At 46.1% G+C, this 22,930-nt stretch overlaps 1 protein-coding gene across 2 annotated transcripts in view; it reads right to left on the bottom strand.

Annotated features, from left to right (window-relative positions):
• LOC126419121 (serine/arginine repetitive matrix protein 2) overlaps window positions 1–22,930 on the bottom strand; it is a 1,464,442-nt gene that overhangs the window by 640,317 nt on the left and 801,195 nt on the right. For both annotated transcript variants that reach the window (XM_050086231.1, XM_050086224.1), the window contains one exon: window positions 17,210–17,377. In XM_050086231.1, coding sequence (XP_049942188.1) covers window positions 17,210–17,377 — 168 coding nt within the window. The remainder of the gene's footprint in view (window positions 1–17,209; window positions 17,378–22,930) is intronic.

The raw sequence follows: 22,930 nt of genomic DNA, 5'->3' as shown, positions 1-22,930 counted from the left end.
AGTCCCTACTTGGTGCGGCCGTTTTAGAGAATGTGTTAACAAGGCTACAGCATCTCGACCGACTCCTTCTCCTGTCAGAACAGGCGCGCCACCCGCCCAGTCACTCCACAGAAACTCGGAACGTTCCTACCTTGTCGCATTCGGAGCTGCCGTGGCGTAGCGTGAAGTCGCGCGTATTCGTAAAGTGTGTGTTTACACTTGCGCAGCTTTCCGTGCGCACTAAACATATGCGGCTGTTGCACAAAGAGGCCAGGGAGCGCGTGCAACGGTGCAAAGTCATGCCTCTGAGCCAGAGTGGCCGAGCGGTTCTAGGCGCTGCAATCTGGAACCGCGCCACCGATACGGTCTCAGGTTCGAATCCTGCCTCGGGCATGGATGTGTGTGATGTCCTTAGGTTAGTTAGGTTTAACTAGTTCCAAGTTCTAGGGGGCTGATGACCTCATAAGTTAAGTCCATGGTGCTCAGAGCCATTTCAACCACTTTTCATGCCTCTGATTTGTGCGCCCAGTGCACTGTGGACGGGCGCTGGAGACGCGAAGACACATGTAGAAGTCATGCCCGTGGCCGCAGTTCTGCTCTTGCGAAATTGTTTTAAAATCACCTTGCCGTTAAAAGACTAAGCTTTTCGCAATCCTTCAAATCTGCCTTTGCATTAGAACTTTGCTCGAGTGATTTAACCATAGAAAATAAAAATACAATTTAAAGACTATTACTGTGCATTTCCTTGGTTGTGGTAGGTTAATTCCGCGGGTTATGAAAGACAGAGAGAAACGAAATCATTCTCCGAAGTTCCTTACAAATACGAACAACCTGGAAAGAACAAAGGCAAGCCGGAACAAAGTAACAAGCCTTCGTTCGTACTTAGGAAGCGTACGTGCTGAAGAAGAGAAGTGATTCTGCCACTTTTGATATGCCGACGCCCTCCTGGCTCCTTGATGTACATTTCCACGTATTTCACCAGAAAACCAGTCACGTCGATCAAATATCTGGTCGTAACGTTGCAAAAATATACTGAATGGAAGGAGCACAAAATTACGGTAGTAGGGGAAGTGAATGGTCGACTTCGGTCTATTGGGAGAATTTTAGGAAAGCGTACCTCATCTATGAGGGAGCGACTGCCTGTAGATCACTGGTGCGAAGCATTCTTGAGTGCTGCTCAAGAGTTTGCGATCCCCACCTTGTGGCATTAAAGGGATATATCGAAACAATTCAAAAGCTTGCTGCTAGATTTGTAACCGGGTGGTTCGATCAACACTCCAGTTTTACGGTGATGATTCATGATCTCAAACTGGAATCCCTGGAGGGAAGGCGACGTTTTTTATCGCGAAACGCTATTGAGAAAATTTAGGAAACCGGTTTTTGAATATGACGGCGGAAGGATTCTACAGGTGGTAACGAACATTTCCCGCAAGGACCACGAAGATAAGGGCAATTAGGGCTCTTACAGAACCACATAGACAGTCTTAAAATAGCCGGCCGCGGTGGTCGAGCGGTTCTAGGTGCTACAGTCTGGAACCGCGCGACTGCTACGGTCCCAGGTTCGAATCCTGCCTCGGGCATGGATGTGTGTGATGTCCTTAGGATAGTTAGGTTTAAGTAGTTCTAAGTTCTACGGGACTGGTGACCTCAGATGTTAAGTCCCATAGTGCTCAGAGCCATTTGAACCATTTTTTAGTCTTAAGGTTTTTAACATGGCTGCGTGGTCAGCGACCGTTTACAAAGTAAAATTAAAGCAATAGCTGTCATCGGTCGAAAAAAGGAAGTCTTTTGATCTAGGTTACGGCCCTGATCTGAGTGCCTCCATCAGAATAAAAACACGGAAACTGGCCTATAACACAATTACAAAATTACAGGAAAAATATTTTTTAAGTTTAAGTACCGACCAGGAGCACAAAAAAGAAAGAGTACTTACAAGTCACGTATAAAACTAAATATCGTGCTATAAACCTTCAGTCACAAAATTTTTGAAATCACACCCAGAGTCTGATGCTACCGCAGTTCAGCATGTGTGAGCAGCTGATAGTAGCTTGCCTTCTATGTACTCTATTTCAAAAGTTTTGTGACTAAAGCTTTATCACTTGATATTTACTTTTATACGCGACATGTAAGTACTGTTTCTTTTCTGTACTTCTGGTCAGTACTTACATTTAATCAATTCTTTCCTACAATTTTGTAATAATGTTCTAGGCCAGTTTGAGTGTTTTACTTCTGATGAAGGCACTCATAGCAGTACCGAAACCTAGGTCGAAAGACTTCTTTTTTGCGACCTAGGGCTGCTATTGCTATAATTTCACAAAGAGAGTCGTTTTTTTTCCCTCACTTTGTTTGCGACTGGAACAGCAAAGGAAACGAGGGGGCCGGCCGGGATGGCCGAGTGGTTCTAGGTGCTACAGTCTGGAACCGCGCGATCGCTACGATCGCAGGTTCGAATCCTGCCTCGGGCATGGATGTTTGTGATGTCCTTAGGTTAGTTAGTTTTAAGTAGTTGTAAGTTCTAGGGGACTGATGACCTCAGAAGTTAAGTCCCATAGTGCTCAGAGCCATTTGAACCATTTGATTTGAAATGAATAGTAGTGGTATCAGGTGCATTCCGCGATACACCATACGTTAGCTTGCGGAATATGTACGGAGATGTAGAACTTCTGAGATGATTTTAGATTTCGATGCAGTAGATACCTTGAACTGGAAATACAAAGTATGATAATTATCCATGGTAGCAAGAATTCCAAGGGTCAGAGATAACCTTGACTCCATTCCTATAGTGATACCTCCGATCAGTGAGTAAAGCTTTTACACAAAATACTACTTGCCATCTTTTTCCACCACACTCAAACATGCATCACGCAGAAGGTATCGTAGTACCCAACCTCCTTTCTTCTCTTTCACCTTTATCTTCAAATAACAGCGACTGCGGCATCAACTGCACAAGCAAGGCAGACATCTTAATCACGTGTTTCTGTCCAGATGAGGGATTTTGGGGGGGGGGGGGGGGAATAGCGCATGGTTCAAATGGCTCCGAGCACTATGGGACTTAACATCTATGGTCATCAGTCCCCTAGAGCATACAACTACTTAAACCTAACTAACCTAAGGACAGCACACAACACCCAGCCATCACGAGACAGAGAAAATTCCTGACCCCGCCGGGAATCGAACCCGGGAACCCGGGCGTGGGAAGCGAGAACGCTACCGCACGACCACGAGATGCGGGCAATTGCGCATGCGTATATGCTAAGGAAGAGACTAGCAGCAATTATAGCCGCAACCATTTTAGTTAGACATATAGACGACATCTTGTAAAGAAATACGAGTGTTGAGGTAATTAATGCATTTTGCATGACGGATACGTGAGCGTAGTGGAAGAGGCAAAGGTGGCAAATAGTACTGTGTTTAAAATCTGTATTTGTGAATACAAAGTAGTACTCTATCCTGTTGAGGCACAGAGCGAAGCATAACACAAAATAAAGAGACGATATGCCACTGGCGTCAATGTTAGCTCTGACGCTTCGAATTCTTGCTACTGGGGACAGTTACCGAAGTCTGAGATTTCAGAAGTTTTCCAGTTTCCGGTGGAATACATGGAAAACAACATTAAGATAAGTTGATGACCACTTAACGTTTATTCCTTAGAAAACAAAACGATTGCTTGATGCTTAGTGGTTATTTTCGCTAACTCAAGAATATCTTTTCATTTCCGAAAATACAAAAGTGTATATGTTTATGGAATGGAGGCGATGAAAGGCTAACGCATTTCAGTTTACATCAGTCATTTTATGTTAGTCAAATCCCATCATCGTTGGTTTGTGTGTGTGTATGTGTGTGTGTGTGTGTGTGTGTGTGTGAGAGAGAGAGAGAGAGAGAGAGAGAGAGAGAGAGAGAGAGAGAAAATAGCGAGGGGTAGGGGGGAGGGGCGGTCAAGAGCATTTAATTATTTTTATCTGAGTTTGTGCCTTGTTTACTTTCACCCTCCAAACTCTTGCAAACAATTATTGGATGTTGCGCAAAGTCGAATTTCGTGAACATTTTTTAGCACTTTGTACGGCAAACATATGGTTCTCTTCCTTCTTGATTTTGTAACTTTTTCGTACCATGTGGCGTCTTTCGCACCCAAGTTTCCATTTCGTTATGTCTTGCCAGTTCACCGTACAGTGTTGAACAGGGAGCTCCGCAGCAGACCATCCCTCGTGTTCACATGTTGTCCGAACGACATTATCAATTACGATTGCAGTGGGCACGGGACCACTGGGACTCGACCGTCGATCAATGGAAACTTGTTGACTCTTCGGATGAATCATACTTTTGCTGCACTAGGTCGTCTCCACAAACGCCCTCATCGAGGTGAACAGCGGCTCTACAGTGCAGCGCGCCACGGGTGCAGGCTGGCGGGAGCATTGTTACGCTATGGGAGACATTCTCCTGCGCTTGCATGGGTCTTGTGGCAGTAATCGAAGATACGCTGACAGCTTCGAACCACCAGCATCCCCTCATGGAAATTTGGAAATTTATAGTAAGGTCGTATGGGAACAAACTGCTGAGGACATCGGTCCCTAAGCTTACACACTACTTAATCTAACTGAAACTAACTTACGCTAAGGACAACATACACACCCATGCCCGAGGGAGGACTCGAACCTCCGACAGGGGCAGCCGCGCGGACCGTGACAAGGCGCCTCAGACCGCGCGGCTATCTTGTACGGCATCATCCCCTCAAGCTTGATGTTGTTGTTGTTGTTGTTGTTGTTGTGGTCTTCAGTCCTGAGACTGGTTTGATGCAGCTCTCCATGCTACTCTATCCTGTGCAAGCTTCTTCATCTCCCAGTACCTACTGCAACCTACATCCTTCTGAATCTGTTTGGTGTATTCATCTCTTGGTCTCCCTCTACGATTTTTACCCTCCACGCTGCCCTCCAATGCTAAATTTGTGATCCCTTGATGCCTCAAAACATGTCCTACCAACCGATCCCTTCTTCTAGTCAAGCTGAGCCACAAACTTCTCTTCTCCCCAATCCTATTCAATACCTCCTCATTAGTTATATGATCTACCCACCTTATCTTCAGCATTCTTCTGTAGCACCACATTTCGAAAGCTTCTATTCTCTTCTTGTCCAAACTAGTTATCGTCCATGTTTCACTTCCATACATGGCTACACTCCATACAAATACTTTCAGAAACGACTTCCTGACACTTAAATCTATACTCGATGTTAACAAATTTCTCTTCTCCAGAAACGCTTTCCTTGCCATTGCCAGTCTGCATTTTATATCCTTTCTACTTCGACCATCATCACTTATTTTACTCCCTAAATAGCAAAACTCCTTTACTACTTTAAGTGTCTCATTTCCTAATCTAATTCCCTCAGCATCACCCGATTTAATTTGACTACATTCCATTATCCTCGTTTTGCTTTTGTTGATGTTCATCTTATATCCTCCTTTCAAGACACTGTCAATTCCGTTCAACTGCTCTTCCAAGTCCTTTGCTGTCTCTGACAGAATTACAATGTCATCGGCGAACCTCAAAGTTTTTATCTCTTCTCCATGGATTTTAATACCTACTCCGAATTTTTCTTTTGTTTCCTTTACTGCTTGCTCAATATACAAATTGATATCTTCCCCAAACGGTGAGATCACTTCTCAGCAGTATAACTGTCCGTGACTCGGAGCCGGAAACGTGCTACAATGGTTTGAGGAGAGCTATACTGAACTCACGTTGATGTCTCGGCGACAAAACTTGCTTGATGTAAGTCCTATGGAATCCATGTGGATCGCTATCGGGTACCATCACTGCCTACGGAAATCGGCGGTCCGTTATTTACGCGAATTACATGACCTGTGCGTACACATCTAATGCCACATACCTCCCAAAACCTAGCAACAAACTGTCGGATCCGTGATACGCAGAATCAGTGACGTATTTCGTTCCAAAGACGGACAAACAAGCTATTAAGCAGGTGGTCATAATATTTTGGCTCAACAGTGTACATTTCGCAATACGTTGTGCCGTGTAAGGATGATACTGTGCAGTTCCTCCCGAGGCTTCGTGATTTGTGGACTTGCAAACAACTGATACAGCGACGCCATATGAATATGAATACTTTAGGAAAGACAGATGAAAGGAATAATCTGCTGAAGTGCATTCGAGGGAGTAGTTTGATTATACATTTAATAATTATTCAGTAATTAGCTGTAGAAACATTCGACAAAATAGTTTAAATTTTCGGGCATAACACTGCAGCTGCTTATTAGTTCGTGTCAGAAGATTGCATTATTATTGGAGAAATAAATAACAGCAAAAAAAACTAACCTAAGGACGTCACACACAGCCATGCCCGAGGCGGGATTCGAACCTGCGACCGTAGCGGTCGCGCGGTTCCAGACTGTAGCGCCTAGAACCGCTCGGCCACTCCGGCCGGCCATAACAGCAATACCTACCCATTTTCTACAACAATGTATCTTACTCTTTTCTGGTTTATAGACCGCTTCCAGCATAGGGGAAAGTGAAATCCGAAGAGTATGTGAGCAGTATCTTTTCTGAAACTTTCTGGGAGATTACAACTGTGTGCCGGGCCGAGACTCGAACTCGGGACCTTTGCCTTTCGCGGGCAAGTGGTCTACCATCTGAGCCACCCAAGCACGACTCACGCCCCACCCTAACAGCTTTACTTCTGCCAGTACCTCGTCTCCTACTTTCCAAACTTCACAGGAGAACAGGTTCGCCAGAGAGCTTCTGTGAAATTTGGAAAGTAGAAGACGAGGTACTGGCAGAAGTAAAGCTGAGAGCGTGGGGAGTGAGTCGTGCTTGGGTAGCTGAGATGGTAGAGCGCTTGCCCGCGAAAGCAAAAGGTCCCGAGTTCGAGTCTTGGTCCGGCACACAGTTTTAATCTGCCAGGAAGTTTCATATCAGCGCACACTCCGCTGCAGAGTGAAAACCTCATTCTAGTGTCTTTTCTGTGTGCATAAGTTGTACCGTAGTTCGCCAGTTCGTTAAAAGATTTCTCGTTTATCCTAAGACAATTCTGATAGTCATGCGGTTCTGCTGCACGTTCTCGCAATATGTTGGTATGGCCATGTGTAGAACACCTTCGAAACTACTTTTGCGCCTATTGCTGTTTTCTCTTGCGTTTTCTTTTTGCAGCGCGAAGCGATTGCAATCGCAATACTTGGGAATTCTGCATCCTCTAGCGCCGATATGTTCGCTACGAACACGTAGACTTACAGACTTGTTCCGGACATAAATATTACGCAATGATATTGGGTGATATTGTGTGATATTGGCCTCGCACTTTCGCGCAGTATATTGACACATTTTTTTTCCTTTATTGAGTTTCGATTCCCCCCGAAGGGGGCGGGTTGGCAGCAGCTTAGTATGCCGCTCTTCAGCCTACAGAATTTGTTTTAAAAAGATGAAGATAATAAATAATAAAAACAGGCGATAAAATCGGAGACTTAAATGGTAACATGGCGGAAAATCGTGGAACTTAAAACATAGAACAAAGGGATGATGATGCTAATAAAATACATATGAAGCAGACAAGTAAAATAATAGACAGACAATTAAAAAAACACAGTCTGGTTTCATAAAATTCACACCCAGCGACAGCATGATTTCTGTTCGCAGCACTTTGGAAAGACGAACAACACGGAACATTCACTTGAACACTGCACTAAAAGTTGGGAAATATGACATACCACAACCGAGGGCAGACGTGGGGAACATGGACAGATGATGGGAAAGAAAAAGGGGGTAAGGAGAGGAATAACGAAGGGGGGAGGGGGGAAAGGAGCCAATGGAGGACGAGGACCCATAAGAGGGGGGGGGGGGGGGTGCTGGGAAGACGCGACAGGGAGTGGGGAAATGCAGAGGAGGGGAAAGCAAAAGGACTCGGGGGGGGGGGGGGGGGAGGCAGGGAGAGGTTAATATTGACACAGTATTACGGCGCAATAAACACTGAGCGCCTGAATGCCCCATTATGTATAAGAGTCGGTATCCCGGCCGCCGTGCTGTGGTGTTAAGCCTGGCTGCCTGGCTGGCCCCGGCCGCCTGTGGCCAAATTCCTCGCAGCGGCCCGCGCCGCTCCCTCGCGCCCCCTACCAACACTGTGCGCGGTGATGGCTATCGGGCCTTGGGTGCCGGATAGCGCGGCCGGTGGCCGCCGGCTTGCAACTCCGTTATACAAGTCTCACATGGAGAAAGATTCGTCGTAAGGTTGCGATGCTATTGGCCAGCAGGGTGTGGGGGCGACTAGCAAGGTGTAAGATCTGCTGCAAGCTGTGATCTAGCATAATGCCCACGTCAAGTACAGATCTTTATTAGAATAACTGGGAATTTTCTCAGCATGCTACAACGACTCTTCCCTGTATGCATCAGTTAAAGCAATAACGACGTTTTTGGAAAATTACAGTTTACAAGCAGCTGTATTATAAGTTTATAAACAACTACACTGCTGGCCATTAAAATTGCTACACCACGAAGATGACGTGCTACAGACGCGAAATTTAACCGAAAGGAAGAAGATGCTGTGATATGCAATGATTAGCTTTTCAAAGCATTCACACAGGGTTGGCGCCGGTGGGGACACCTACAACATGCTGACATGAGGAAAGTTTCCAACCGATTTCTCATACAAAAACAGCAGTTGACCGGCGTTACCTGGTGAAACGTTGTTGTGATGCCTCGTGTAAGGAGGATAAATGCGTACCATCACGTTTCCGACTTTGATAATGGTCGGATTGTACCCTATCGCGATTGCGGTTTATCGTATCGCGACATTGCTGATCGCGTTGGTCGAGATCCAACGACTGTTAGCAGAATATGGAATCGGTGGGTTCAGGAGGGTAATACGGAACGCCGTGGTGGATCCCAACGGCCTCGTATCACTAGCGATCGAGATGACAGGCATCTTATCTTCACGGCTGTAACGGATCGCGCAGCCACGTCTCGATCCCTGAGTCAACAGATGGGGACGTTTGCAAGACAACAACCATGTGCACGAACAATTCGACAACGTTTGCAGCAGCATGGACTATCAGCTGGGAGACCATGGCTGCGGTTATCCTCCACGCTGTATCACAGACAGGAGCACCTGCGATGGTGCACTCAACGACGAACCTGGGTGCACGAATGGCAAAACGTCATTTTTTCGGATGAATCCAGGTTCTGTTTACAGCATCATGATGGTCGCATCCGTGTTTGGCGACATCGCGGTGAACGCACATTGGAAGCGTGTATTCGTCATCGTCATACTGGCGTATCACCTGGCATGATGGTATGGGATGCCACTGGTTACACATCTCGGTCACCTCTCGTTCGCATTGACGGTACTTTCAACAGTGGATGTTACATTTCAAATGTGTTACGACCCGTGGCTCTACCCTTCATTCGATCCTTGCGAAACCCCACATTTCAACAGGATAATGCACGACCGCATGTTGCAGGTCCTGTACGGGCCTTTCTGGATACAGAAATTGTTCGACTGCTGCCCTGGCCAGCACATTCTCCAGATCTCTCACCAACTGAAAACGTCTAGTCAATGGTGGCCGAGCAAATGGCCCGTCACAATACGCCAGTCACTATTCCTGATTAACTGTGGTATCGTGTTGAAGCTGCATGGGCAGCTGTACCTGTACATGGCATCCAAGCTCTGTTTGACTCAAATCCCAGGCTCACGAAGGCCGTTATTACGTCCAGAGGTGGTTGTTCTGGGTACTGATTTCTCAGAATCTATGCATCCAAACTGCGTGAAAACGTAATCACATGTCATTTCTAGTACAATATATTTGTCCAATGAATACCCGTTTATCATCTGCATTTCTTCTTGGTGTAGCAATTTTAATGACCAGTAGTGTAGTTTCGGTTAGAAACGGACCATCATCAGCTATCTATACATCACGAAAAAATCAAAACATTGCCTACATTGGGTAATTACAAAAACAATCGTAATGCACTAAACACCGTTCATGACCTGTTGCACGAGTTGAGATCAAAGAGTAATGTTCAAATGTGTGTGAATTCCTAACGGACCAAACTGCTTAGGTCATCGGTCCCTAGACTTACACTCTACTTAAACTAAGTTAAACTAACTTATGCTAACAACAACAACAACAACAACAACAACACACACACACACACACACACACACACACACACACACACACATGCCCGAGGAAGGACTCGAACCTCTGGTGGGAGAGGCCGCGCAGTCCGTGACATGACGCCTCAAAGAGTAATGAGCATTTTTTTAGTTTCGCAGAGTTAAAACATCGGATTTTCAAAATTTTATTTTATCTTCTTGGTGCACATGACATTGATGTATGTTTGCATTTTCAGCTGTTTTGAATATTTAGTTTATTCTTAACGGTCGTAAAGGTTAAACGTGTTTTCTTGAAAGATGGATGAAAGAATTTGAATTAAATTTTGTCTGAAAACTGGAACACAGCACTGAACCGCATTCCAAATGTTGACTGTGGCTTTTGGCGTAGCTACTATGAGTAAGACAAGAGTGGTATAGACGTTTCCAAGAGGGTCAAGAAGACGTCGAAGACGACGACTTCCCTGAGCGCCCTAGCACAACAATCACTGGCGACGGTGCGGAAGCAGTAAGGAAAATGGTTCTGGAAATTCGCTGAATCACAATCAGGGACGTTGCTGATGACGTCGATATATCCTTTGACTCGTACCTCACGCCGCTATCCATTACGGTCGATGTCGACTTCCGACTTCCCCCGACTGCCGCAGACCGCCGTGCCACACCGCCGGGGATGTGCCGTTGCGCCGGCACGCTGCGCCGTGACTTGCGGTCTTGTTATTAATCGCGACTCTCCGGGAAACAACACTGCAACAGTTCACTGGTCATTTTATTGCCTGACATTTCTCTGTGGCCAAAGCGTTCGTGAAACAGGTCCTGGCAATCCAAAGCCGCAGTTTATTGCCTCGTGCTCAAAATCGTGTACTCACTTCCTAGCCTAGCTACTTTCCGCTGCATGAGGTGTTTTATTGCGTCAGGTATGTTGGATCTTTGCTTCCAGCATATGTCTTCAACACACATATCCTTCAACAATTGATAAAATTAGTCTTTCTTCTCGGGTATACTTTCGATAGATATCATAAGTTTCCCGCAAATTGGATAACATCTGTGCGTCTTCAAATTTTCACGGCGCAATGAATGATCCACTGCATTTCGGTGTGTAACCGCTTGAAAACTATTTCTTCATCTCGACTTCAGACACATATCTTAAGGACGTTTTTCGAGTGGACTGACAGACTAAAGCTACTGCGCTTGCCAAAAGAATCTCTAGAAATTCGCTTGTCACAGAATTTAATTAACATGGTTAGGTGTTTCACCCTGGAAGAATAACTGAACCAGGCACTGAAGGACGTCACTAGAGTGTAGCAACTAATGACACATCGATAGCCCAGAATAAGTCGACCAGAAGGCACAGATTCAATTTATGCGCAGCTTTACCGCCAAACAACGGCTCTGGTGATTAACTGTGGCCGCATCCACAATAGCGCTGTCCGTGGACTTAAAAGGCCGGATGGAGCACAGTGGTTTCAGTCTGTCAGTTTACTCGGAAAATGGTTGGAAGTCATGTGAAATGAAGAAACGGGGTTTCCGAGGTTGCACTCTCGAAATTTAACGGATGGATGACATCTCTTCGTTTCCTTCCGCATCTCAGCCATGTTTAAAATTGTGACCTCAATTAATTGAATTATAGCTTGTTTATGAAATAAATGCAAGGGAAGAGTTACTCTGTTGGTGGAAGAAGAGACCGCCGATTGACAAATTTTAAGAGAATTTCTACAATCGAGGGAGAAAGACTCTTGGTCGAACGCTGGAGGGTAAAGAGTTATTCGCGAGGTAATCTCATAATGCAATGTATCGGCCGTACAGCTATTTTTAGAATTTTGCAGTTAATGTTTAATGAGTAATTTTTTCGCTTCCATGGCAATCTTTACAATGCAATACAGCAGCGATTCAGAGCGGCAGGGATTCGATAGTTTTGCCGTATCTATTCGTCACCATGTGTGTGTACACAAGTTACGCAGTTCCCACAAATTGCGAGGTGGGTGGTGTTGCGGTGATGGCGCTCGATAGCGTCCCAGATGTTTTCCATCGAGTTCAGATCAAGTTAATTAGTAGCCAAGACATCAATAGACCGGTCTTAGTTCAATATCGTGCTCCTCAAACCACAACAGAGCCATTCTGACTTTGGGCCACGGATTGTTATCCTGTTGGAAGAAGCTATCGCCGTCGGGGAAGACGTCAAGCATGAACTGATGCAGGTAGTCCACAAAAATGCTTACGTAGCCCACGGCCGTCATGATGCCTTAGATTACTACCAGAGGCCCCTTGGAAGCCCAGGTGAATGACCCCCATAGCATAATATTGCGTGGCGCGGTGCATGCTTCGTTCTCCTGTGTCACGACGTGTACGCGGGATAGCAGCTGGTGAATATCCGACCAGCTGGGACGTTTCGGAGATGTTCGTTCCCAGGCACCGTGCCATTATCAGAGTCGGTGCTTGCTTCGTTCTCCTGTGTCACGACATGTACTCGGGATAGTAACTGGTGAACATCCGACCTGCTGGGACGTTTCGGAGATGTTCGTTCTCAGGCACCGTGCCACAACAATCTGCCCATTATCAGAGTCGCTTATGTCTCCTGATTTCCACGTCTGCAACCTGTATCGTCTGTAGAACGATCCCCTATTCGTCTCTGCTCCGCTTAGCCTTTATACACTGTAAAACGTAAGGACGGTACAGATGAAGTGACATACTCTGTGGCGTGTTCTCAGAGGACTCCCAGTCGTACACAGAAAATCGGGTTTCATATGGTATGAGGTGACAGTGTGGTTAACTAAGCAAATAGGGCTGGGCTCGCAACATGGGAAAAGGCTATGTCAATCAGTGAGCAGTTACGGTGCACTGTGGTGTTGTTTTTCATTACAAAATGGCCCGGAGACAACATCTGGTTGACTTCAGAATCGTCGTGAAAGTGGAAGAAGTACGAAGTGTGACGAGTGTAGTCCAGGAGTTTGGTATTGTTCAGAGCGTTGTTTCACGGGAGTGGGGAGCGCTCCGAACCCCAGGCACTGCTGCTGAAAGGAAAGTAGATGGTCGACCACGGTCTGCTATAGCAGAAAATGACCGCCAAATTGTAGAACAGGCAAGAAGTGACCGACGTCAAACAGTTGGGGAGCTGTAGCACGTTTAACAGGATACCAAGGCACGCATCTTACGCTCCACAGTATTACGGAGATTGCATGGGGGGATGGTCACTTAGCTCGACGACCGGTTCGTTGTGTTCCGTTGATAACCACACATCGGCAGCACTGTTCGTGGCGGTGCCAAGAGCATAGTGACTGGACCAACGATGAGTGAGGTCGCATGTATCTTCTAGGATGTGAGCTGATTCAGTCTGAGTGGCGGTTCTGGATGTACCCCCACATAGCGAGTGGTGGGAACACGTAAACTACCTACGAACATCGCGAACATGTTCGTATTGGTGGTTCAGTTGCTATGGTGTGTGGAGGCTCAATGCTGCATAAGCATACTGGCCTCCATATCTTCGAACTCGGTACAAAAAATGGTTCAAATGGCTCTAGCCACCATGGGACTTAACATCTGAGGTCATCAGTCCCCTAGACTTAGAACTACTTAAACCTAACTAACCTAAGGACAACACACACATCCATGCCCGAGGCAGGATTCGAACGTGCGACCGTAGCAGCAGCGCGGTTCCGGACTGAAGCGCCTAGAACCGCTCGGCCACAGCGGCCGGCCGAACTCGGTACACTGCCCAGTCACCGCTATTGTGGTTGGTTGGGTGATTCGGGGCAGGGGACCAAATACCGAGGTCATCGGTCCAGTCGGATTAGGGAAGGATGGGGAAGGAGGTCGGCCGTGCTCTTTCAAAGAAACCATCCCAGTATTTTCCCGAAGCGATTTAAGGAAATCACGGAAAACCTAAGTCAAGATGGCTGGACGTGGGTTTGGAGTGACTGACTCCCGGATGCGCTACTGTGACACTGTACTCCTTCCCCCATATGCGTCTTTTCAGGGGTGCATTCGACAATGACTTCATTCTGATGGCTGACAATGGGCGACCGCATCGAGCAACGCAGGTGGAGCAGCGCTTGGAACGAAAGGATGTTCAGCGTATTCACTGCCCTGCCCACTACTCCCACTTAAATCCCATCGAGAATGCGTGGGATGCGTTGAGGAGACATACGGGTACCATCCAGCAGTTGTCAATCGCGCTGGAGGAGGAACCGAACGCCCCACTACAAGCATTCGTTACGAACCCTGTGATCAGAGTGAGAGGAAAGTGCAAAGCATGCACTACCGCCCGTGGTCATCATAAATTTTATTAAAAACCATATCCACCCCCTCCCCTCTATTTTAATGTCCGGAAGACCATCATAAATCGTGGCCATCACAAATTTTATTAAAAACCATATTCCCCCCTCCCCTCTATTTTAATGTCCGGAAGACCATCATAAATCGTGGTCATCACAAATTTTATTAAAAACCATCTCCCCCCCCCTCTATTTTAATGTCCGGAAGACCATCATAAATCGTGGTCATCACAAATTTTATTAAAAACCATATCCCCCCCCTCCCCTCTATTTTAATGTCCGGAAGACCATCATAAATGGCGGCGACTTCAGTGTAAATTACTGACTTCGAATACATGGGCCATTAACGTTCGTCTCATTGTAAATTTCTTTCCGTTAGCTTCGATACTATAATGTGGGAGTTCTTTTTATGTATGATCCGAGTTTCTTCGATCTTAAGTTACTTTCGTCGCTAAGTTTTGCACAACAGTTTACGTTCCTACCGCATCATGTGCCGTGACGTCACCAGGCGACCATCGGGCCCGCGAGTATCAGTGGTCGAAAAATTGTGACTCCGACATTGGATCACATTCGCAGACAGGCAAGTGAAACAAACACTTGGCATCGCGAACCCACTACTGACGGCCCTCACAATCACTTGGCTATTCGTCTTGCAGAGCAGCATTTTTTCCCATAAAGTGAGAAAATCGGTGCAGTTCTCCTAGCCCTGACCAGCTCGTCAGGCAGCTAAGCGATAGGACCTTCTAACTATATGAAATAAAATTCTAGTAACCTCTGAACGGTTTGCATTACGACATTCAAACTACGCGGTTGTCCGCGGGGAACGGTGGGAATTAGTATGCGAAAGCGCACGCCTTTTAGCGACGAAGCGAAGCGAAGTTTCATTTAGATGGGTTCGTCAGTAAGCAAAATTGGCGCATTTGGTGGACTGAGAATCCGCATTTCGCGATCGAGAAGTCTCTTCACCCTCAACGGATGACTGTGTGGGGTGCAATATCGAGTCACGGAATAACCAGTGTGATATTCCTTGATGGCACGGTGGCTATCGAACGGTACGTGAAGGTTTCGGAAGATTTCATCCCCATTATCCAAAGTGATCTTGATTTCGAGAAGATGTGGTTCATACATTGCGGAACTCGATCCCATCGAAGTAAAAGAGTGCGTGATGTGCTGGAGGAGCACTCTGACAACCGCATTCAAACTTGGGGTACCCAGAGGCCACTGGCCGCCATATTCTCCTGATCTGAACAAATGCGAGTCCTTTTCGTGGGGCTACATTAAAGACAAGGTGTAAAGCAACAACCCCCACCATTGCAGAGCTGAAAACAACGATTATCGAGGTCGTCGACAGCATCGATGTTCCGAAACTTCAGCGAGTCATGCAGAATTTCGCTATTCGTCGGCACCACATCTTCGCCAATGGTGGCAGGCATATCCAACAAGACATCACCTAAATCCGAATATCTGTAGTGACATTTACATGTTGAAAAAAGTGTGTACACGCCCTAGTTCGTAACTAATTTACGTCTTTCTTCATATACACTACTGGCCATTAAAATTGCTACACGACGAAGATGACGCGCTACAGACGCGAAATTTAACCGAAAGGATGATTAGCGTTTCAGAGCATTCACACAAGGTTGGCGCCGGTGGCGACACGTACATCGTGCTGACATGAGGAAAGTTTCCAACCGATTTCTCATGCACAAAAGCAGTTGACCGGCGTTGCCTGGTGAAACATTGTTGTGATGCCTCGTTAAGGAGGAGAAATGCGTACCATCACGTTTCCGACTTTGATAAAGGTCGGATTGTAATCTATCTCAATTGCGGTTTATCGTATCGCGACATTGCTGCTCGCGTTGGTCGAGATCCAATGACTGTTAGCAGAATATGGAATCGATGGGTTCAGGAGGGTAATACGGAACGCCGTACTGGATCCCAACGGCCTCGTATCACTAGCAGTCGAGGTGACAGGCATCTTATCCGCATGGCTGTAACGGATCGTGCAGCCACGTCTCGATCCCTGAGTCAACAGATGGGGACGTTTGCAAGACAACAACCATCTGCACGAACAGTTCGACGACGTTTGCAGCAACATGGACTATCAGCTCGGAGACCATGGGTGCGGTTGTTTGCATGTTTGGCGACATCGCAATGAACACACATTGGAAGTGTGTATTCGTCATTGCCATACTGGCGTGTCACCCTGCGTAATGGTATGGGGTGCTGTTGGTTACACGTCTCGGTCACCTCTTGTTCGCATTGACGGCACTTGGAACAGTGGACACTGCATTTCAAATGTGTTACGACCCGTGGCTCTACCCTTCATTCGATCCCTGCGAAACCCTACATTTCAGCAGGATAACGCACGACCGCATGTTGCAGGTCCTGTACGAGCCTTTCTGGATAAAGAAAATGTTCGACTGCTGCCCTGGCCAGCACATTCTCCAGATCTCTCACCAACTGAAAACGTCTGGTCAATGGTGGCCGAGCAACTGGTTCGTCACAATACGCCAGTCACTACTCTGGTTGAACTGTGGTATCGTGTTGAAGCTGCATGGGCAGCTGTACATGCACACGCCATCCAAGCTCTGTTTGACTCAATGCCCAGGCGCATCAAGGCCGTTATTACGGCCAGAGGTGGTTGTTCTGGGTACTGATTTCTCAGGATCTATGCACCCAAATTGCGTGAAAATTTAATCACATGTCAGTTCTAGTATAATATATTTGTTCAATGAATAGCCGTTTATCATCTGCACTTCTTCTTTGTGTAGCAATTTTAATGGCCAGTAGTGTAGTTCAATGATTGTCACCCTTGACCCGCAGGCGCGAGCAGCAGGCGGCGGTACTCACGTCGTCGGTGAGGTCTCCCAGGTGCTTGACGTCCTCGGTCTCGACGCGCTCCTCGCGCTCCTCGCGGCTCTTGACGGTGTGCTCCCGCACCTCGCGGACCAGCCCGTCCGGGCCCTCCGTGACGGCCCACTCTTCACCCTGCGGAGGGTCATCGCCCGACGTACGGTGCTGCAACAAAACACACAAGTCCCTGTTCTGCATTCTGTCACAGCAACAAGATATACAGTAAAAACCACTTCCTAACTCTGAAATAAACAGTATTGATATTCCAAAATAATATTTATTTAATAGTTCATTGTGAACCGGCTCTCAGCTTTCTAGCCCTTCCCCAGACAACTCACCGAAAGTCCGTAGAACTTGAACGACAGTTTATGGCTTCACAAAGATTGTTTTTCCAAACATATACAGGGTGGTCCATTGATCGTGACCGGGCCAAATATCTCACGAAATGAGCGTCAAACAAAAAAACTACAAAGAACGAAACTTGTCTAGCTTGAAGGGGGAAACCAGATGGTGCTATGGTTGGCCCGCTAGATGGCGCTGCCATAGGTCAAACGGATATCAACTGCGTTTTTTTAAACACGAACTCCCATTTTTTATTACATATTCGTGTAGTACGTAAACAAATATGAATGTTGTAGTAGGGTACATTTTTCGCTTTGTGATAGATCGCGCTGTAATAGTCACAAACAAATGGCTCACAATTTTAGACGAACATTCCGTAACAGGTAGGTTTTTATATTACAATACAGAACGTAGGTACGTTTGAACATTTTATTTCGGTTGTTCCAATCCGACATACGTACCTTTGTGAACTTGTCATTTCTGAGAACGCATGCTGTTACAGCGTGATTACTTGTAAATACCACATTAATGCAATACATGCTCAAAATCATGTCCGTGAAACTCAATGCATTTGGCAGCACGTGTAACGACATTGCTCTCAACAGCAAGTAGTTCGCCTTCCGTAATGTTCGCACATGCATTGACAATGCGCTGACGCATGTTGTCAGGCGTTGTCGGTGGATCACGATGGCAAATATCCGTCAACTTTGCCCACAGAAAGATATCCGGGGACGTCAGATCCGGTGAACGTGTGGGGCTTCGACGACCAATCCACCTGTCATGAAATATGCTATTCAATACCGCTTCAACCGCACGCGATCTATGTGCCGGACATCCATCATGTTGGAAGTACATCGCCATTCTGTCATGCAGAGAAACATCTTGTAGTAACATCGGTAGAACATTACCTAGGAAATCAGCATACATTCCACCATTTAGATTGCCATCGATGAAATGTGAGCCAATTATCCTTCTTCCCACAATGCCGCACCATACATTAACCCCGCCAAGGTCGCTGATGTTCCACTTGTCGCAGCCATCGTGGATTTTCCGTTTCCCAATAGTGCATATTATGCCGGTTTACGTTACCGCTGTTGGTGAAACACGCTTCGTCGCTAAATAGAAAGCGTGCAAAAAATCTGTCATCGTTCTGTAATTTCTCTTGCGCCCAGTGGCAAAACTGTACACGACGTTCAGAGTCGTCGCCATGCATTTCCTGGTGCATAGAAATATGGTACGGGTGCAATCGATGTTGATGTAGCATTCTCAACACCGACGTTTTTGAGATTCCCAATTCTCGCGCAGTTCGTCTGCTGCTGATGTGCGGATTATCCGCGACAGCAGCTAAAACACCTACTTCGGCATCATCATTTGTTGCAGGTCGCGGTTAATGTTTCACGTGTGGCTGAACACTTCCTGTTTCTTTAAATAACGTAACTATCCGGCGAACGGTCCGGTGGATGATGTCGTCCAGGATACCGAGCAGCATACACAGCACACGCCCGTTGGGCATTTTGTTCACAATAGCCATACATCAACACGATATCAACCTTTTCTGCAATTGGTAAATGGTCCATTTTCATACGGGTAATGTATCACGAAGCAAATGCCGTCCGCACTGGCGGAATGTTACGTGATACCACGTACTTATACCTTTGTGACTATTACAGTGCCATCTATCACAAAGCGAAAAAAAGTGGTCCAACTAAAACATTCCTATTTCCTTACGTACTACACGAATATGTAATAAAAATGGGGGTTCCTATTTTTAAAAAACGCAGTTGATATCCGTTTGACCTATGGCAGTGCCATTTAGTGGTTCAACCATAGCGCCATCTGGTTTTCCGCTTCAAGCTAGACGAGTTTCGTTCTTTGTAGTTTTTTCGTTTGATGCTTATTTCGTGAGATATTTGGCCCGGTCACTATTAATGGACCACCCGGTATATTCCTTTGCGACTTTATCTCTACACAAAGAACACAGGCATAGTGAAATACCCAAAGAATCTTAGAACAAACAAACGTTATTTTACATTATTCTCAAATTTTAAAAGTATTATAATGTAAAAGACAAAACAGTACACAAGTAGAAAAAAAAGTACCGGCACAGGCTAGCATGTTAACTCAACAAAAACTGGTGACTCATATATACGCTGGCGGAAAAAAAACGCCAGCACCAAGATGGAGTTGTGTGAGATAAACAAAAGTTAGTAGGCGTGTTTCTACCTCTGAAAGACGACACTTACTCATATTTTGCGCCAGTCACGTGAGACTTAAGAGTGGCGTTAATAGTTCCACTACGAGGATGCAAATCAATTTTTCGTTAAATACCCGCTGTAACGATCGTGGTGTTAGTTATCTTTCAGATTCGACGTATTAAGCTGATATTGGCCCTGAATAAGGAAAAGTGTGAAGTTATTCAAATGACAACTAAAAGAAATCAGCTAAATTTCGATTACGCGATAAGTGACACAAATCTGAAGGCTATAAGTTCAACTAAATACTTAGGGATTGCAGTTACAAATACCCTAATAGGAACGATCACAAAGATAATATTGTGGGTAGAGCAAAGCAAAGACTGCGATTCATTGGCAGAACACTTAGAAGGTGCAACAGGTCTACTAAAGAGAGTGGTTATACCACGCTTGTCCGCCCTATTCTAGAGTATTGCTGTGCGGTGTGGGATCCGCATCTGGCGGGACTGACGGATGACATCGAAAAAGTACAAAGAATGGCAGCTCGTTTTGTATTATCGCGAAATAGGGGAGATAGTGTCACAGACATGATACGTGAATTGGTGTGGCAATCATTAAATCAAAGGCGTTTTTCGTTGCGACGGGATCTTCTCATGAAATTTCAATCACCAGTTCTCTCCTCCGATTGCGAAAACATTCTGTTGGCACCCACCTACATAGGGAGAAATGATCATCAGGATAAAATAAGAGAAATCAGGACACGCACAGAAAAATTTAAGTGCTCGTTTTTCTCGCGTGCCGTTTGAGAGTGGAACGGTAGAGAGACAGCTTGAAGGTGGTTAATTAAACCCTCTGCCAGGCACTTTATTGTGAATAGCAAAGTAATCACGTAGATGTAGATGTAGACGTAGATGTAGATGTTAGTCACGAAAGTCTTTAAGACGCCATTATCAACAGCTCACCGAGTTTGAACGAGATATTGTGATGGGGCTACAAGAAGCTGGATATTCCTACTGCGATGTTGCGGAAAGACTTGGCAGGAATGTAGTCACTGTACGTGATTACTGCCAGCGGTGGTCACAAGGATATAAAGTCGGAAGAAGACCGGGCTGTGGACGGCCACGTCGCAGTACCGAGAGAGGAAAGCGTCGCCTTCGGCGTACGTCTGTGGTGCATCGTACTGCATCTGCAGTAAAGATGGGTCGTTCGCGAGCTAACTGGTCCAAAGGAACGGTTCACCAAGATGAACGGAACGAGCGAGGAACGAATTCTGAGGAACGGTCTTTCATAGTTCACTTCGGTCGCGGCTTTCTACTTATAGTTCATGGGCACGGGAAACGGTCGGTCTCGTTCCCGAACGGCACGTCGGCCGGTCTCGTTCCAGCCTCGGTCCCGTTCCCGTCTGTCTCGGTCTCCGTCTCGGTCTCCCTCGGCCGGACTCGTCCTTCTTCGCGTGGCCACTCGTCGCAGTTCCACTGCCGACTGCTCATAGTTAGTTCAGTATCGAGGTGTAGTTGTTCGTTTCAAATCAAATGGCTCTGAGCACTATGGGACTTAACTTCTGAGGTCATCAGTCCCCTAGAACTTAGCACTACTTAAACCTAACTAACCTAAGGACATCACACATATCCATGACCGAGGCAGGATTCGTACCTGCGACCGTAGCTGTCGTGCGGTTCCAGACTGAAGCTCCTAGAACCGCTCGGCCACTCTGTTGTTCGTTTCGTTCGCTTCGCACACCCATTCTAGATCTGTTTCAAACCTTTATTGAACTCTAAACTTCTGGTTCTTTTCGTATTCTGTTCAGCGTCCACGACCGGTAATTAAAATGTGCTTTATAATTACGAAAATTACATAAAAATTACGTGGTATGTAATGCATACATCTTTTCAGGTAGCAAAACGGCGTATCAGCTTACTTCATTGTTTCGATAAATAGCAGAAGAAATACTTGTAAAAAGGCAAGGTTTTTTGTTGTTACACATGCAAAGAACGTCGGCACGGCACACACGAGTGGCCATTTTCCGTCTTTTTTTGATCCAAGGTAAAAGAGCACGTTATGGAAGACAGACCGACTTATAACCGAATGAAACCCGCGCTTCGTAATCGAGTGTAAGGTGTCACGTTTTGTAAAGAGAACATGATAACTCCTGCAGTATTATTTCAGTGATACAGGGTGGCGCACGAAAAATCGGCCCCGAGTACTAGACTGCTCATTGTCGCTTACCAATCGTCATTTATTGTTTCGAAGTTGTTTGCATTAGCTTATTTGTTACTTCTTCACTGCCCAATTATTAACAATACGAGAGAAGGAAAGTTGCTACTCACCATATAGTGGAGATGCTGAGACGCGACAGGCACACTGAAAAGATTCACACAATCGTAGCTTTCGGCCATTAAGGTCTTTGACACCAGTAGACACACATACACACACGCACACACACACTCACGCAAGCGCAACTTGCACACACATCTGCAGTCTCAGAGAGCCGAAACTACACTGGTAGCTCTCTGAGACTGCAGATATGTGTGCAAGTTGCGCTTGCGTGAGTGTGTGTGTGCGTGTGTGTATGTGTGTCGACTGGTGTCAAAGACCTTAATGGCCGAAAGCTGTGATTGTGTGAATCTTTTATTGTGCCTATCGCGGCTCAGCATCTCCGCTATATGGTGAGTAGCAACTTTCCTTCTCTCGAATTGCTACATTCCATCCTGGATTTTCCATTGTTTGATTTCTGCCCAATTATCACATGTTTATCTATTCTGCTCGTAGCGGTCAACAAATCGTGCGTAATTGGCGAGCAGTCTGCACTCGGGGCCGGTTTTTCGTGCGCCACCTCATATTATTTAACTGCGATCACCCACATAACGCTGCAATTAGCTAAACGAGATGTTTTGCAGAATCACGAAAATTACAATTGTGTGAGAATTCTGTTCTGTATAAAAACTCTGTACTTCATGGGGGAGGCAAGTGCCCCCTCTTGGTGCGCTCCATCTTCAGTCAGCTATGCTACTAATTTTTCATTTTTGATTTTTCATACCAAGCACAATAAACCGTGAATGAGTAACAATGAACGGTTTCCAAAAAAGAGCGATCGCCCGTGAACTAGTTCCCAAGGGTTATTTATTTCAGTGCAGCTAGGGAAGAGAGAAGGTTGCAAGGTAAGGATTTGCTGTAGGACCTAAAT

Source organism: Schistocerca serialis, chromosome 1 (assembly GCF_023864345.2).
Source record: "Schistocerca serialis cubense isolate TAMUIC-IGC-003099 chromosome 1, iqSchSeri2.2, whole genome shotgun sequence".
Classification (NCBI taxonomy): domain Eukaryota; kingdom Metazoa; phylum Arthropoda; class Insecta; order Orthoptera; family Acrididae; genus Schistocerca; species Schistocerca serialis.
The sequence above is the reverse complement of the archived record's forward strand: the minus strand, read 5'-3'. Positions and strand labels throughout refer to the sequence as shown.